Here is a 15,105-nt window from a genome sequence, read left to right as displayed (position 1 = left end):
GACCACCAGACACACCTGACTTACAAAACGTTTTCCCACACTGAAAGAGTCGCAAACCTTTTCGTCCATTTTGAAAAACATAAAAAGGCAACAGTGACTGTTGTGACAAGAAAATATCACGACAGTATTTTAATCTACATTTCAAAATACTGTGTATTGAGAGTTGACTTCTGAGGTGGAGCCATCATAGTGCGTGTGGACAGTTCGCCTCAGAGACAAATGTTATAGTGATTATGCATATGCTACTGTCTACTGTCTACTGTCTTCTACTCTGCCATTAAAGTGACCAGTCGGCCTGAAACATCAAACTCTAAATCTCTGTTGAAGTACAAATGTCACACACCTTCATTACCTTAAAAAATGATCTCAAAAAATGGAGTGCGTGTGGAAAAATGTCACAGAATGAAGAGCGTTGTTTATTTTGAAAACAGAACCGTATCTAAAGACAAATGGAAAGTCTTGAAAAAAGACTTATATGTTAGAGTAATTTGAGGATATGACTTTGGCTATATATTTAAATTAAATTATAATATGAAATGAATAAAATGTAATATAAAGGAAAGAAGACAACGTGAGAAATATGTTATTTAGGGGGTGTGGAAGGGCCACAGAAGAGACACAGCTCTGGTCCGATTCAGTAGAATACTAAGGGAAATAAATGCTGCTGTGTATTTACCAGCAACAGTTCGAGCTGGAACTGACTCCTTGTTGATCCAGAAAGAGACTTGCGAGAGCACGACCACCATGATGAGGGGGATGTACGTCTGTATGAGGTAATAGCCCAGCTTCCTCTGGAGGTGAAAATGGACCACCTGCACAGAGTAGTGACCTGCAAGATAAACAGCATGAGTGATGAGAGCAGCCCTGCGGGACGGAGCCGCACGGAGCCCTTGACTGCCCTTGAAACAGAGGAGCCGCCGGGAAAAACAAACTGTGGCTGTGTGGCCGCGGTTAGTGGCGGGATACCCACAGAATGTACGCGAGACAAGAGGAGGAATAGAGAGGAGGAAAGACAGTGAAGAGGAGGAGAGAAGTGCGGTCGACATTTGGATGAAGTGGACGGGAGGGGGTGAGGAAGAGGAGATGCATGCAGTGTCACTACGCATAACACAGGCCCAAACACATGCATGCAGACATTCACGGGCCAAAAACAAGCTGCATCACGCACACATGCAGAGGATGACTCCCCCGCTCTGTCTCTCTGCTTGATGAATAGATATCATGGTTGTGTTTGAGAGGTGGCTCATTCTTCCTGCTCTCTATTCCAGGAATCTGCCGGCTTCTCAGCAGGGGAGCACTCTTCCGTCTTCTGGTGAGCAGGCAGAATGCACTGCATTCAGCAGACTTTCATACCAAGTGGTTCTCAATCCAGGTGCACTGTAGCCATTAGAGCTGACCGCTGAAGCATCCTAGATGGCTGGGGAGGGAAGACTCTCACAGGCTGCAGATGAGTAATGGAAACCTGCACGCTGTGTTGGGGCCACTCACGTGCATTACATCCTCCAGTCTGCTGAGCCAAGGGCCAAAATCTAACACAGCCCATGTTGAAAAACAACATGCAATTCTCCCCCTCGCCCTCTGACTGTATACATTCATGGCATCGATCTTGTTCAAAGACAGAGTTTAGCCTCACCTGTGTTTGACTTAAAGATCTCGCTGAACAAAGTCTGCCCCACCAGATCATACTGCAGAAGACTCATGGACTCTTTTGGGCAGTCAACAGACGCAACAAGCCCCTTCCTCCAGGTGAACACTATTTCACTGCTTGTGTAGGCATCTAGGAATTAAAACAAAATACATTTATCCATCTGCTTCACCGCCGCTTATGTCTCGCTCATCTGTACTCACAGCTTCCAAACTTTAGCGGGCAAGAGTGACCATCCATGGGAAAGTCCATGAGTCGCATTGGGCACTCAGCACTGATCGTGAGCCTGGATTTAAACAGATTATTATTATTATTATTATTTCCAACATCCTTCTGATTTATGATCACCTCATGGTGTAGAGAACCGTCCCATTCTGCATGATTCGGAAAAGCTTGTTCGGTGTGGTCATGTTGTGGGAAATGGACTTCTTGGAGTTTCTGAAGAAAGTGTCCGGAGTCCAGATCTTGTCAACCATGCGGTTGTTCAGTCGCAGGATTTCAATGGGACCTTCGAATTTCAGTCGCTCATCCACCCACATCTGACGGAAGAACATGTCCATGGTGTACTCCTGGACCACAAACACAAAGCCCTGCCTCAGTCTAGGTGTGGAAGATGATGACGCAGTGATGATCCCACGTGATAATCCATCAATTCCTTCAGCCATTCACCGTGTGTGACACATTCTCATATCGATTTAGAGGGCATCGATAATGCAGTTATAGAAGTGGTCAAACAGAATAAAGCTCATTAGACGCTCTCATGGCAGACTGCCAACACAGGACTGCCGACACATACATCACTTCTCTCAGTCGAAGCTATAGCTCACCATCTCAACATCTGAAACCGGCCCAAAGCTGGTGACAAAGATGTCGGTTTTCACCTCAGTGAGACCCCCTGAAACAGAAGATGCAACAGAATGATCTCCAGAAGAAGGCGAGGTTATAAATGAAAGCCTGAAGCACCTCCAGATCCCGGTCGCAGCCTGTTGTCATAACCATCCAGGAGTCGGTCTAGAATGCGAGTGATGTTGTCTGAGTAGCTCTTCTCATTCGCATTGGCTGAACTAAGTGAAGTCAAGTCAAGGTTAGCAGGTTGTCAGATAGGTTGGCAGTGTGCCGTGGACTCACTTGATCCAACAGAGGGTCAGAAGCAGCAGCAGAAGGTCCATTTCTACAAGCAGCTGTACACCTTGTTCAATAGTTGTCAGTTTGTTCTTCAAGAGAAAGCAGCCAACATCTTTCCCTCCTTGAGGAAACGGGTGGCAGAGCACTTCAGTGGAATCAGAGGAGAAAATCTTATTAACAGATTAGTCAATCCTGTCCAATTTTAGACAAACTGCCTCTCACGCAGTTTTGTTGTACATGTACACATTTACTTTTATATTCGTATTCATATCATAACACCACTTGAAGTGAAAATATTTGAAAACACAATCCGTTTATTAGTTCTTATAATATTCCGATTAGGTGCAGTTGATTCAATTGAACGTTAGATGGCGCGGTGATGGAAACTCCTGATGACGACACGCCAGAGAAGAAGAGGCACTCCGGAAACGAGTCAAAACAAGACGGTGAGTTGATACATCTGGTGAAACAAACCGAAACAGTTTACATGAGGATGTAAATGAGGATGTAGTGTGAGTTAAATTGTCGTGTAAGGGTAACCGGGTCCCATGCTACCAGGCTTCTGGATGACCGGACCGTGAGCCGGCTTCGAGCCTCAGCATGTCTGTACACTTCGAGGAGAAAAGCGGGGTCGTGCCCTGTGTGACGCCGTGGGGGTCCTGGAGCCAAACCATGGATGAAGTCTTTATCGAGGTCAATGTGCCTCGCGGTACTTCAGCTAAAGAGGTGAAGTGTCACCTAGGAGCCAGGAACATTGAGCTGAACGTCAGAGGCAAAGAGCTGATCAAGGTAAGTGGGTGGAAGAGTTGGAAAAAGATACTCAGTGAGTGCTGGCTGCCGGGTTTGTGGTGGACAGTTTGCCCCAGAGTGAAAAGATGAGTGTGGTTTGCAGTAGACAACAGCGGGACAACACTCCCCTTTGAAAAGGGGGGGTAGGAAGGGTCTTATGACTAAAATGTTTTGTCACCTTACACTATATGTGAAATATTGACTGTATTGGTGCCTTTTGGCAGGGAAAGCTGTTTGGCACAACAGTGTCCGATGAGGCAACATGGACGTTGGGTGAGCCTTGATCGTTCTGAATTGAAATTCAGTCATGTCGTGGTTCACTTAGGTTCCTTTCTTTCTCTGCATAGAGGATAAGTGTCTTATCCGAATCATCCTGATGAAGGCCAACAGAGATGCTGGCAACTGCTGGTCGTCTCTGATAGAAGGGGACTACTGCGCAAATGTCTGTGTTCAGGATCAGATGCAGAGGAAGCTCACACTGGAGCGGTTTCAACGAGAGGTGAGTCTGCTGCAAAAGAAGATATGATCTGGAACATGCATTTCAAAGTGGAATCTTGACTCTAACAAGAGTTCTTCTGTCCTAGAATCCTGGATTTGACTTCAGTGGTGCAGAGATCTCAGGGAATTACAGCGGTGGGGGTCCAGATCTGTCAAGTTTACAGAAGTGACAGAAGTGCCAAAAAAAAAAAACAACAAACCACTAGACCTGCTGGTGTCTGCAGAACAATACAGGAAGGAAGATTTAGCCCTGGAGACATTCTTCCTTTAACCAAGTGAACTATTGACTTCAGACAACGGCAAAGGACAAAGCCGTTTCAACATCTGTGTTTTTAATAAAACAGCCGAATACTCTGTGGTTGCTTTTCAATAATCTTTTATTGAAAGGTACAAGTACATCGGTCAGCCAGATGTTGTGTTTAATGATCATCTTAAATTTTCCATTGCAGCTAAATAAACCTGTCTAGTCAGAAAAAGTGGCAGAAAAAATGTTTCACAAATTCCAAACCAAAATTTCTACGTCACCGTTACAGCACTTGAAAAGTTAAGCATCAAATAAAACACGTGGCGCTTCACTCTGTCATCAAATGAACAATCAGAACATCTGAAACCAGGCGGACGTTCCACCTGGAGCTGAGCCGATTGTGACTCTTTGTACTTGAACTGGCGTAAACCAGATTTCCCTCACCATCTCAAAAACAAAACTAAAATCATCACCTTGGGTAGGAGTGTGCATTCAGGACAGTTCAGCAACCTAGGGTGGGAGTGAAGGACTTTGGGCTCGATTTCTTGTTTCATTTGTTATTCTCAAAATCCTTCTCCCTCCTCTTCCACATGGTGGACTGAGGACCTAGGTGGTTCCATACTTGGCTTAAAACTAGCAACCCGTCCAGGGAATAACAAACACCCTGGACCGGATTAAAACAAGAACATACTGTGCACTTCGGCAAGCAACTCATCCAGGAAACACTTGAAAGCTCACGGCTAATACGTGGGGAAGCGAAAAACGTCTCTTTAGAGAACCCCATCAACACTGATGGAGATCTCTAAAGAAAACAATTTTGGGGGGTCGGGGTGAATTGGAAGTAAAGGGGAATTTAGGACAGACAAATTTAACAGGCTGACTCGGGGATGGTGGGCAGATGAGCGATCTTGTAGAAGCTGGGCTTCAGCTGGCGGGCTGTTCGGCCTGAGATGGTCCAGCGGAGTCTCTGGGTTGTGGGTCGAGAGCTCTTGGTGGTGGCGTACTCGGCCAGACATTTTCCCACCAGTTCACGCACACATGCCAGGTCGCCATCTTTGATCTGTGCAACACATGGTTGGGATTAGGAGGGATTACAGCAGGGAAAAAAAAAAAAAACTAACTTTTTCACTGGCCACAAACTAAAAACTACAACTTGTGATTAGGCACCACATGCACTTACATTCAGATGCTGCTGAATACTTCTCAGTGCCTCGGATATTTTGTCGCTGTGCTCCGGCTCGTGTTGATCCTGAGCCTCTAGGCACAGAATGGCCATGGCCAGAAGAGATGGCTGTGGAGGGGCAGCAATTGTTAGTTGACTGCGCCACATTTCACATTTAAATAAATAAGGTTTACTTCGCCTCGACTCTTACCTTTATCTTGGAGAAGAAGAATGAGCAGTGACAGGCTTTTAGCTGAGCCTCCAGTCGTTCCAGGCTCAGGATCTGCTTGCTGCAAGTAGAACAATAATTTTCTGATGCTGCCGAATATTTATGGGAAAAGATTGACAAGAGTTGCGGTCAACCACTTATTTCCGGTTGAGCGCTACCCTTTTTTTTTTTTTTTTTAAATAATGTCAACAATCTGCACCAATTCAGAAGGCCTGTCGGCACTGGAATATTCTGAGCTGCCAGAGCAGATGAATATGAGATGACAGAGTAAACACATTCAGATGAGTCATGAGCTCGCCCGCAGGTGGAAGAGGATGTCTTTACCTCTCAGCATCCAGCTGCTCCTGGACGTGGCCGTGAAAGAGGCGAAGGAACCGCAGGGCTGTGGGCGCCTTCACCTTCCAGTAGAGCTTCTCCATGATGATCTTCTCCATCCGCATCATGTCAGATACGGTGAAGCGATTCTGACTGATGCGGATCAGGTCGTTGGCCAGAGGCACGTTCTTCTCCTCCTCTGAGTACTTCACAGCGATGTAGAAGCAGCACAGGCCCACACAGGACAGGTGCTTCGGCTGAATCTGCAGAGACAAAAGCTCCATCTTTACACCCAATCAGGTCCAGTCTTGTTTTTTGGAACAAGATGTCTGCCTCTTATAGATTTCTTTTGTTTGTTTGAGCATCCTTAAGGTTGTCATTCGCAGTGGTGACGAAAACAACCGCATCAGCAGTCTCTCATAGGGCAACACCAGCCATCAACATCATGACCCCAACTACAGCCACCACTGAACTAGTTTGTTGAATCGCAAAAATATATTCCCCCAACTTACGAACCAATTCCTGAAAACATCACTTTTATATACCAAACAACTCACCTTCATCACAGACAGAAATCGATCCAGAAGGCTGATGGCCAGAGAGAAGGTCTCTGAGCTGAACCCAAAGAACCTGGTCAGTGAAAGGAGGTCTTTCACCTCCAGCTCTCGGAGCCTGGTGGTCATCCTCAGCCCATTGTCCTGGGCGCTTTCTATGAGCCGCAAGCCACTCAGTTTGGGCTGGTATCGACTCTCCAGATCTGTTAAAGTCTTTAACTGAGCTGCGAAAGGCAGCGCTCCGGGTCCGGTTACTGTGTCAATCATCTGTTGCAACAGGGAGAAGACTGCTTAATATTTGAAACACAATGACCAAGCAATGAAATAACAAGGTTTGCCAACTGCATTCATAATTTTTTCAAATGTAACACACACAAGCTTCATGAGTTAAGAGTGAAGTTTGTAATCAGATCAGGATATGAGGAGTGTAATGTCACCACCTGCACATGTCCCAGAATTTCCACCAGAAGTCGCTAAATGTTTAGTCTTGACGGAAGCTGCATTTGCATTCCGACATCTGCCTTTTGAGTCAAGGATGGGGATTTTATTTTACATATGTAGAACATTACTGAATTAATCTTGAGGCAGCTCTGGGTTTAGCCTGAGCCTGGATCTTTTCTGTGTGGAGTTTGGACCTTCTTTTGGCTGCAAAGACTGTCTCCAGTTTCCTCCCACATTTTGATAGCAGTGATAGGCAACTTTAATCATCCACAGGTGTGAGTGTGGGTGCGACCTGTCCAGGCTGACGTCCACCTCTCACCCAAGTGGCTGAGAACCATCCCAACTCAGAACATGCCGCAGAAAATGAACAAATCAACCAAGTAGGATAAGAGATCTCTGTAAGTGTACATTGCTTATGATGAAGTTATCTGAGTAATGAATTTACTTTCGCATCCAATAACTACAAAAAAGCCTTGTAACACATTGAGTTTAATCACTTCTTCGGCTGGGTTTGAACACGAGTCCCGAGTGTGTCAGATGCAGCTGTCAGTAAACTGGACCTAACTGGACTAAAGTGGGCGGGGCTGCAGAACGTGACACGGCCATTACCAAAAACTTTTCCCTCATATTTCAAGTATTGCTTAGCGGTAAGTCAAGAAGACACAGCCATTTTTTATTTCAGTGAATCAACCGGTATTAGTGAATGCTCGTTGTTGATAGGGCGGAGCTCTGTCGCAGCAAGCGGCCTGTGAGAACCAACTGGGCCGGTGTTATGTCAGGACATGTTCCTGTCATGGAAACCAGTGGCGAGATAACCAACCCCTGTAATATCCAACCAAAGACCAATGTGAACTTACTCTCCATCTGAATAACAACAAATATGAGGCCTAAACTGGAACATTTAATCCATTCTTACCTACTGGTGTTTCTTTTTTTTTAGATTTAGACACACACAGAGAAGCAGCAGCCGCTAATGCTAACACCAACAGTAAGTGGAGTTTTAAGAATAAAACTGGTTTTACTAGTCTACAGTTGCAACTATACCATGATACATTAGAATGCAAGTTGCGTTGTCTGGATAAACGAGTCGTGTACAAGAAGAGAGAATATCAACACTCTTACCGTGAATCAAGTTGCGTTGCTTGTGGTATTTAAAAGGTTGTTAAAATAAAAGTGGAAGTATGACTTTTGCACGAAAGAAAGTTTTAAGCATAGGGTCTCTCTGCCTATGCACACCCCCTACCCTTGGCGAAAGGCGATGGGGAAAAGGAAAGACTGCCTATTCAAGCAGGCCTAAATGCCCAAACATGGAGCGCTGCCATTGGCCACCAGCTGACGTCTTTGACTATTCTGTCACTTCATTAGCGGATGTTCACGTCAGTCCCAATTAGACGACCAATTGAGGGCGAGGAGGCGGGACTTAGACAAGTGTTTACCGTCTGTGTTCCCTCGACGATAAGACAAAAAAAGTAAATAAACTCAGTACAAACGCAGAATTGAACGAAGGTGTTTTACTGCTAATAGGGTTGTTATAACAGCTTTTGAAAGGACTTACTTACCATTTATTTATTCACATACTTATTTAGACCAACTCACATCGGAAACAAATATATTAAGATTTTTTTTTTTAATTCTCACTGACAACAACTTCCAGACATAAGACCATGGTAGTGAAATAAACCAGCAGCTGCTCTTTCTGCAAGTGGACACACAGTGTCGGTCATCTGGAACAATCCTGAAGGAAGCCGAACCATCTGGGAGGTACCAATGCGCCACAGAGGATCTGCTCATATGGAACAATTATGATTCGCTTATATAGACAACGAGACTTTTCATGTCATAGCCGTTTTAATAATATGATAAACATCATCAACCATATATAAATATTAGCTCTACTTACTTTATACATCTCTTTTCTTATTCATAGTGTATTTGCACAGAGTCAACGTAACATGAAGGGTAAAATATCTATTTGGTTACATATAAAGTGCTAACAAACCATATTACATAGGCAATGTTAAGTTCTGTAACACAGTTACGTCATATATTGATTAATTCACAGTGAAAATAGCCATCAGCCAGAAACATACAGCATTACAATGTCAATAAATTATAGTTAGACTTCATGAAAAAGTCACTCTGTAGACGCTTCGCTATTCATGATCATGCACAGCCTATTCTACACACTCCTTCAATAGCAGAGTAAAGTACATCAGTAGTTGCCATAGATAGACGTACAGGTCAGTAACATAAAAAGGCTTATTCGCTGTAAAAAATAAAACGCTCCATTGTTAGTTTGTGAGTCTTTTGAAGTTGGGGAAAGTCCAGTCTAGTTCATATTTCTTCCTGATGTTAATGAGCACGCAGACGGAAGACTAAAAAAGCTAAGAAAGGGGAACAAGAAAATGAGACATTAATGAAAGAGCCACAATTAATATCAGTTAGCTGCTAGCATGACTCATTGATTCCCTTTTACAAAATAAAAAATATATAATGCTTGTTAGACAATGGGTGATGAGCACCGAGAGCAAGACAAGAAATTCATGACTCCTATTAACATAGTGAGCACACTCACACATGACGTACACGTGAATCTTGATCCGCTACAACCAATGTTACAGTCCACACATTCAGGGATAGTTTGATTTTTCTGTTGTTAATTCATTTACCATACTGACTGCAGGCACATTCAGCGGTTTCCATGGGTATTTGTCCCATAAATCAACTGAAAAGGGAAGAAACCATAAAAAGTGTGGAAAACAAATGATCCATGCTTATTGAAAATAAGAAAGGGGACTTCAAATTAAATGGAACATTAGAAAATTTACAAGAAAAACAAGAGTGTAAAAACTGCATGCTCAAGATTAACAACAAAAAAATATCCATGCGCTTTTGCTTTTGGCCAGACGAAAAATATTGCAAGCAGCTCAGTGTGTTTTAGTCACTAAAGCCAGATCAAAACGTGATTCACTGATAAAGAAAACACACAAGCATTTTTTATTTTTTCCAGCAGCAGCAGATAAAGAGTTTCCAGGAGCTACGGTTCCATCTCACAAGTGCGTCATAAACACAATCCTGAAAAAAATTGGTCAGCTTCAGTGCGGTGTGTAGCGTGAGTACTGCACATGTAAACAACCACAACAGCCAGCGCCTCGGACGCAGCCTGGCAGGTCATCCTGCGCAGACAGGAGCGTGTCAAGCTGTGACCCATCCTGCCGTGTCTGGCTGAATAGCATCATTCTAAATCTGTCCCTGTGTGCTCCAACAAGTGAGCTGGAAAGAGCTCACGGTCGCATTAATCTCATCTACACTTCCTTCGGCTCGGATTATCACCCAGTGTTGGCTAAGTTATTACGTGACATAAAGGTTTAGGAGAAATAAACTCACTTCTTCTTGTCCTTGTCCTTCTTGAAGGGATTTTGGGAGCCTTGGAGAGCTTGACCCATCAGCGTATCGGCTGCAACCTTCCTCCGATTGAAGGCGTTCATCTCTTCCTCCAGCTCTCGCCGCTTCTCCTCCAGGTTCTTTTTCTCTTCCTGGTGCACCCGCTTCAGATGCTCAAACCTTTCATGAAGCTACAAGGGGGTTTCGGTGATGAAGATCGGATGAGCCAACATTGTTGAGACAGCAAACAAAGCATGATTCAAGCAGGCGGTCGTCCGCAATCACGTCAACGCTCACCTCCTTCTCTTTCTCTTTCAGCTCAGCTTCGGTTTCCTTCACTTTGTTGACAAACATTTGTCTCATTTCCTCCTCTTTACGTTTGAGCTCCAGAATGAACTCCTTCCTCTTTGCTTCGTACGTCTCCTGAAGGCTGAGAGCAACCAAGAGCTCATCATAATTCATCATTTTCTGACCAAACTGTATTTAACCGTACTCTATCCTATCTATTCACCACCTTACCTGAATGACTTGCTCTCGGGGTCGACGTCCTTAAAGCCCATCTCTTCCAGTTTACATCGGCGGTACAGTTCGTAGTGGCGCGCGTGCGTTTGGTCCCGCAGGTCTTCCATGTTGACGCGCAGCAGCATCTCCCTCAGCTTCACAAAGTCACAGTGGTTCTCATTCTCCACTGGGAAAAAGAATAATTTAAGTCATTTCAAATAATGATTGATGACTTAAATACATTTGCTCACCTTGCACTGAACCCCAGGGGTACAGTCGGGCCTTCACCATCTTGTTTCCAACTTTTACATCATCAACACTTCCAACCACAGCGAAGGGAAGATGAGTCTGAAACAGTGTTAGTGATGTTAACCTGCTGGACACACCAATGTTCATTTCACTTTTGTCTTGGTTTTGGAGATATGAAACAACAAATGGATAAAGTTTTGACTCCACTTTTGTCATTTGTGGCAGCACCAGACTAGCTGAAGAAGCACAGGTAAAGAGACTAATTTGTTTTTCCTTCTCCTTCAGCCCATCTCATCTGGGGCTGCCTGAGGTCAGCATGTCTTGATCACCCTTCCTCATCACATCCATCCTCTTCATGTCTTCATTCACCGCATCCATTAGCCTCTTTGTCTTCTTCGTCTCATTTTTTCTTGTCATCTCCATCAAGCAACATTCTTCTCAAGCAACTGTCTCTCCACTCTGCAATCTTATTCCAGTAAGGTCACTCCAAACAAAGACCTCAACATCTTCAAACTCTGCTTCCTGTCTCAGAAGCATGTGTCTCTTTACTGTCTGATAAAGGTTTCACTCTTGCAGGTACTCTGGCAGCCATCTGCACTTTGCCTACACTCTGTTCTTCACCTCACATCATCACCAAACTCTCCCTCCAGCCCTCCAACTCTTCAGCTTCTCCTCTCCATCCTCCTCACTCTCACTATAAATCACTACAATAATACTGTAGGAAACTGAAAGTAAAGTGTCAAGTCATGAAAACCAAATTTTCATTTCGGTTTATGTGACTATTTTCCAAAAATGTCAAGTAATTAGGAGACTTTTTGGAGCAGGGAAACGACACAAGGCATCCTCTGCGGATCATAGTGAGGCAGCAGACTGTGGCATTTCACAATATATATCAATGTTTTTAAATCCAGCACATTCTTTATGCTGTTATGAAGACTTTTGGCAGGCATGACAAGAGAAGGCAGAAATGACTGCGAGGACCAGGAGAAACCACACAGTAAAAACAATCAAATCCTCACATTCATAGCAGAGTTGATCTCAGCCACAGCCTCGTCCTCAGTCGGGAACTGATACAGTTGCACTCCGTTACTGACCAGCTCGCTCATAATCTTGATCTTCAACTTGTCCAGTTCACTCCTGGAAACTGTGTCAGCTTTTGCAATCACAGGGATGAGATTCACCTGTGGAGGGAAAGAACTTTAAGTCCTAGTTTTAATCGATGAACAAGTGTTCACGCTCACCTTGCTGTCCAGCTTCTTCATCGTGACAAGATCCAGGGACTTCAGAGAGTGACCATTGGGGGCGATGAAGTACAGGCAGATGTGGATTCTGGTGTCGTGAAAGTTGGAGAGTGAGCGTCTGATTTTCAGCTCCTCCTCCAGGTACACTTCAAACTGGGCATCGACGTAGTCCAGAATGGGTTTGAAGCTAAACAGAAGATTGTCGTGTCACCAGAGGTCACAGATCAGCTTCGCACTCTGACTTCATACCTGGCTTCCCTGTTGATCTGGTCTCCAAAACCTTGGGTTTGCACGACAGTTAGCTTGAGGTTGACGTTGCTCTCCTTCAGGTCATACGTGTGCGCGCGCAGAAGCACCTCCTGCTCATAGTGGCTGGCTTCTTCATTCTCAAATTTCGTGTTGAAAAGCGTGTTCATTAACGTTGATTTGCCAATCCCCGTCTCACCTAAGACAGCAGACGCCACTCGTAAAGGTTTGTCAGCTAAGTTGGTCTTAGTGATTGTTACAATTCATCAGGTTCAACGTGAATATATTCTCAACATTGACTCATCCTGTTGTGGAGCAATGACACATAGATAAGTAGTTTGTGTGGTGTCAGGAGTAGGATGGTGGCGATAAGCCTTGTGTAATGGACCCAAAAGTCTGTGACATGCACACACAGAGTCATGGAGTGGATGCTTGAATGTCCACTGAATGGTGTGCAATAACATGAACTGACTCGCCCAACATTTACAATGACTCTGTCAATAGAATTTATAGTAGGATTACCATGATTAAGTGTGACTGTGATTGTAAGTCGCACAAAGATTCCAGTGGATTACTTTAATAACCGTTTAGAGGTCGACGGTAGCTGACATACCAACGCAGAGGATGTTGAAGCAGAACCCTTGGGCCACACACTTGCTGACCAGCTGATCAGGAAGACTGTCAAACCCGACATGACCTCCAAGTTCTAAGCTTCGTTTTTCTTCCCCCTGTAGGAATAATAAAAAAAATAATAAATTCGACCCAGTTAATGATGGTTCAAAAATCACTTTCTCCAAAGATACAAAAGTCTGTCTGTCTGTCAGATCCTTGCACGCTGCTGTTACCCATGAAAGCTTTCTCTTCTATTGAGGACAGCTCACGCAGTAGTGTTAAGAAAGAGACATCACAGACAACCCCCGCCTAAGAAACGGACTATAAAAAGACTGACTTTTTAAATATTGATTCTGCTGCTTCACATTCTCTCTCAAGCAAACTTTTTTTTATAGTCATTTTATTTTCATAGTCATTATATTGAAGTTTACTTTTAAAAATACTTTTAATCCATTTAATAGTATGCAGTATATCATTATCATAACCTTAAGTAATATTTCAGAATATCATAATTTCATCAAACAGGAACATTTTTTTCACACTTTAATATATGAAAACCGAAGACCGGGAAACAATGAGTGGTCTCAACTGCGGACGGGGTCAAAACAGGGGTCAAACAAATTCCTCTCCATATTATAACAATCCATTTCTGCATGCTCACGTTTAAGAGAAGAATGACTAGAATATGATGTTTAAAATCAAATGTAAAGCTAAATAATGTGTGAGACACACACGTTCGCTTCAAACTGGATCCAACAAGACTGCTCCACTACACACTGTGAGACTCTGGCGGGAAACTAGGATGTCTTTAATACAGTCATCGTCATCTCTTCACACACGCACAAAGAGCTCTTTATCTAAACGTTATTTCACAGAATGGAGAACTTCCAAGCGGTTGCCCTGGTACCATACCCCCTCTCTCCAATAACACACACCCACGCGCACGCACGCCCGCACACACACACACACACACACACACACACATATTTGCACTCCAGTTTATGTGACATACGCGCCGTCCTCGTTATGTCGCAGTTTACCTCGTCCGACCAGGTTTGTTCACACACGTCGCAAGTGTTGACACGGTCCCGTGAACGCACCATGATGCTCTCGTTGCTCCCAATGCACAGATATTTCAGAACAAACCCGTCCCACAGCCCTTCGAACAGCCGAGTATCACCTGACACCGCGGTTCTGACACACACCTGCGCGCTGTCACGGAGCACACGGCATCCAAAACGAGGCGTCAGCGCTGGCCTACATCATACTTACTGCGAAATCATGGAGCTCAGAGTCCGCCATCGTCACAAGAGCACTGATCCGCGATCAGCCTTCAGCTGCTCATCGCTCAGGTCCGGGAGTCCGCTAGGTGGCGACACTCTCCCATCGCTGTAGGGAGGACAGCGGTCCAAAGAGTCCAACGCTCATGCTTGTTGATGCGCCGTGTGCAAAACTATTTAGATTATTATTAAGGTATAGTGTCCATATGGTCCGGGTGTGGGTCAGTTATGAGGTTTAGATAACGTCCACGAAAGCAATGGAATTAAAGCCATGAGTCATGTTATTATTATTATTATTATTATTATTATTATTATTATTATTATTATTATTATTATTATGTTCCGTTCACTACTGCACGTTGTTCCAAAGCACTTTCCTAGTTGGTGGGATTCTCACTAACCTTGGCAATAAAGCTGATTCTGATTCCGACCTCAATCCCTGTGGACAAAATATATACATACAGTTGTGTATGGCTCAGTACTACTTAATGTGGCCCACAAAGGCATTAAAACATGTAGTGGATCAAAATAAAATGTGATACACTTTTTTTTTTTTTAATCAAAAGTACTTTTGTCCAAAGTAGGCAAAT

At 44.1% G+C, this 15,105-nt stretch overlaps 4 protein-coding genes across 7 annotated transcripts in view; 1 reads left to right on the top strand and 3 right to left on the bottom strand.

Annotated features, from left to right (window-relative positions):
- Window positions 1–2,915, bottom strand: part of gabrb2a (gamma-aminobutyric acid type A receptor subunit beta2a) — a 37,285-nt gene extending 34,370 nt beyond the window's left edge. Inside the window, exons 1-7 of the mRNA XM_053880091.1 lie at window positions 2,774–2,915; window positions 2,609–2,709; window positions 2,473–2,540; window positions 1,994–2,214; window positions 1,849–1,931; window positions 1,634–1,777; window positions 726–829 (exon numbers count right to left, since the gene is read on the bottom strand). Of these exons, the coding sequence (XP_053736066.1) occupies window positions 726–829; window positions 1,634–1,777; window positions 1,849–1,931; window positions 1,994–2,214; window positions 2,473–2,540; window positions 2,609–2,709; window positions 2,774–2,814 (762 nt within the window). The 5' untranslated portion in view covers window positions 2,815–2,915. The remainder of the gene's footprint in view (window positions 1–725; window positions 830–1,633; window positions 1,778–1,848; window positions 1,932–1,993; window positions 2,215–2,472; window positions 2,541–2,608; window positions 2,710–2,773) is intronic.
- Window positions 2,916–3,151: 236 nt separating this feature from the next.
- nudcd2 (NudC domain containing 2) lies at window positions 3,152–4,252 on the top strand. Of its 2 annotated transcripts, XM_053880093.1 has the most exons (5): window positions 3,152–3,216; window positions 3,329–3,559; window positions 3,784–3,832; window positions 3,907–4,058; window positions 4,144–4,252. In XM_053880093.1, the coding sequence occupies exons 2-5, from the start codon at window positions 3,371–3,373 to the stop codon at window positions 4,225–4,227; spliced, it is 474 nt and encodes a 157-aa protein (XP_053736068.1). In that variant the 5' UTR covers window positions 3,152–3,216; window positions 3,329–3,370; the 3' UTR covers window positions 4,228–4,252. The 2 variants fall into 2 exon arrangements, with proteins under 2 accessions (XP_053736068.1, XP_053736070.1); XM_053880095.1 differs by lacking the exon at window positions 3,152–3,216 and having other exon boundaries at window positions 3,223–3,559.
- A 164-nt stretch (window positions 4,253–4,416) lies between these two features.
- On the bottom strand, window positions 4,417–8,291 carry ccng1 (cyclin G1). The gene is made up of 6 exons (XM_053880092.1): window positions 8,125–8,291; window positions 6,565–6,828; window positions 6,017–6,270; window positions 5,675–5,753; window positions 5,482–5,592; window positions 4,417–5,361 (listed from the first exon to the last, which is right to left on the bottom strand). The coding sequence occupies exons 2-6, from the start codon at window positions 6,826–6,828 to the stop codon at window positions 5,170–5,172; spliced, it is 900 nt and encodes a 299-aa protein (XP_053736067.1). The 5' UTR covers window positions 8,125–8,291; the 3' UTR covers window positions 4,417–5,169.
- A 477-nt stretch (window positions 8,292–8,768) lies between these two features.
- Window positions 8,769–14,620, bottom strand: LOC128767439 (septin-8-A-like). Of its 3 annotated transcripts, none has more exons than XM_053879506.1 (10): window positions 14,276–14,427; window positions 13,237–13,351; window positions 12,627–12,822; window positions 12,378–12,564; window positions 12,156–12,317; window positions 11,139–11,235; window positions 10,906–11,074; window positions 10,684–10,816; window positions 10,390–10,577; window positions 8,769–9,386 (listed from the first exon to the last, which is right to left on the bottom strand). In XM_053879506.1, exons 1-10 carry the CDS (start codon window positions 14,336–14,338, stop codon window positions 9,332–9,334), a joined length of 1,365 nt encoding a protein of 454 aa, XP_053735481.1. In that variant the 5' UTR covers window positions 14,339–14,427; the 3' UTR covers window positions 8,769–9,331. The 3 variants fall into 3 exon arrangements, with proteins under 3 accessions (XP_053735481.1, XP_053735482.1, XP_053735483.1); XM_053879507.1 differs by lacking the exon at window positions 14,276–14,427 and adding an exon at window positions 14,508–14,620 and having other exon boundaries at window positions 8,771–9,386; XM_053879508.1 differs by lacking the exon at window positions 8,769–9,386 and adding an exon at window positions 9,416–9,727 and having other exon boundaries at window positions 14,276–14,429.
- Between the last annotated feature and the right edge of the window lie 485 nt (window positions 14,621–15,105).

Source organism: Synchiropus splendidus, chromosome 11 (assembly GCF_027744825.2).
Source record: "Synchiropus splendidus isolate RoL2022-P1 chromosome 11, RoL_Sspl_1.0, whole genome shotgun sequence".
NCBI lineage: Eukaryota > Metazoa > Chordata > Actinopteri > Syngnathiformes > Callionymidae > Synchiropus > Synchiropus splendidus.
Note: the sequence above shows the minus strand (reverse complement) of the source record. Positions and strands in the feature narration are given on the sequence as shown.

Bases quoted from the DNA above. Each gene is read 5' to 3' on its own strand.
- nudcd2 (XM_053880093.1), top strand. From the start codon at position 3,371: ATGTCTGTACACTTCGAGGAGAAAAGCGGGGTCGTGCCCTGTGTGACG. The intron at 3,833-3,906 runs GTGAGCCTTGAT...TTCTCTGCATAG, and splicing joins TGAGGCAACATGGACGTTGG to AGGATAAGTGTCTTATCCGA. The intron at 4,059-4,143 runs GTGAGTCTGCTG...CTTCTGTCCTAG, and splicing joins TGGAGCGGTTTCAACGAGAG to AATCCTGGATTTGACTTCAG.
- LOC128767439 (XM_053879506.1), bottom strand. From the start codon at position 14,338: ATGGTGCGTTCACGGGACCGTGTCAACACTTGCGACGTGTGTGAACAA. The intron at 12,565-12,626 runs GTATGAAGTCAG...TCTTCTGTTTAG, and splicing joins CAGATCAACAGGGAAGCCAG to CTTCAAACCCATTCTGGACT. The intron at 11,236-12,155 runs GTGAGGATTTGA...ACACTGTTTCAG, and splicing joins AGATCAACTCTGCTATGAAT to ACTCATCTTCCCTTCGCTGT.
- ccng1 (XM_053880092.1), bottom strand. From the start codon at position 6,828: ATGATTGACACAGTAACCGGACCCGGAGCGCTGCCTTTCGCAGCTCAG. The intron at 6,271-6,564 runs GTGAGTTGTTTG...TTGTCTCTGCAG, and splicing joins GATTTCTGTCTGTGATGAAG to ATTCAGCCGAAGCACCTGTC. The intron at 5,754-6,016 runs GTAAAGACATCC...TTCTACTTGCAG, and splicing joins GAGCAGCTGGATGCTGAGAG to CAAGCAGATCCTGAGCCTGG.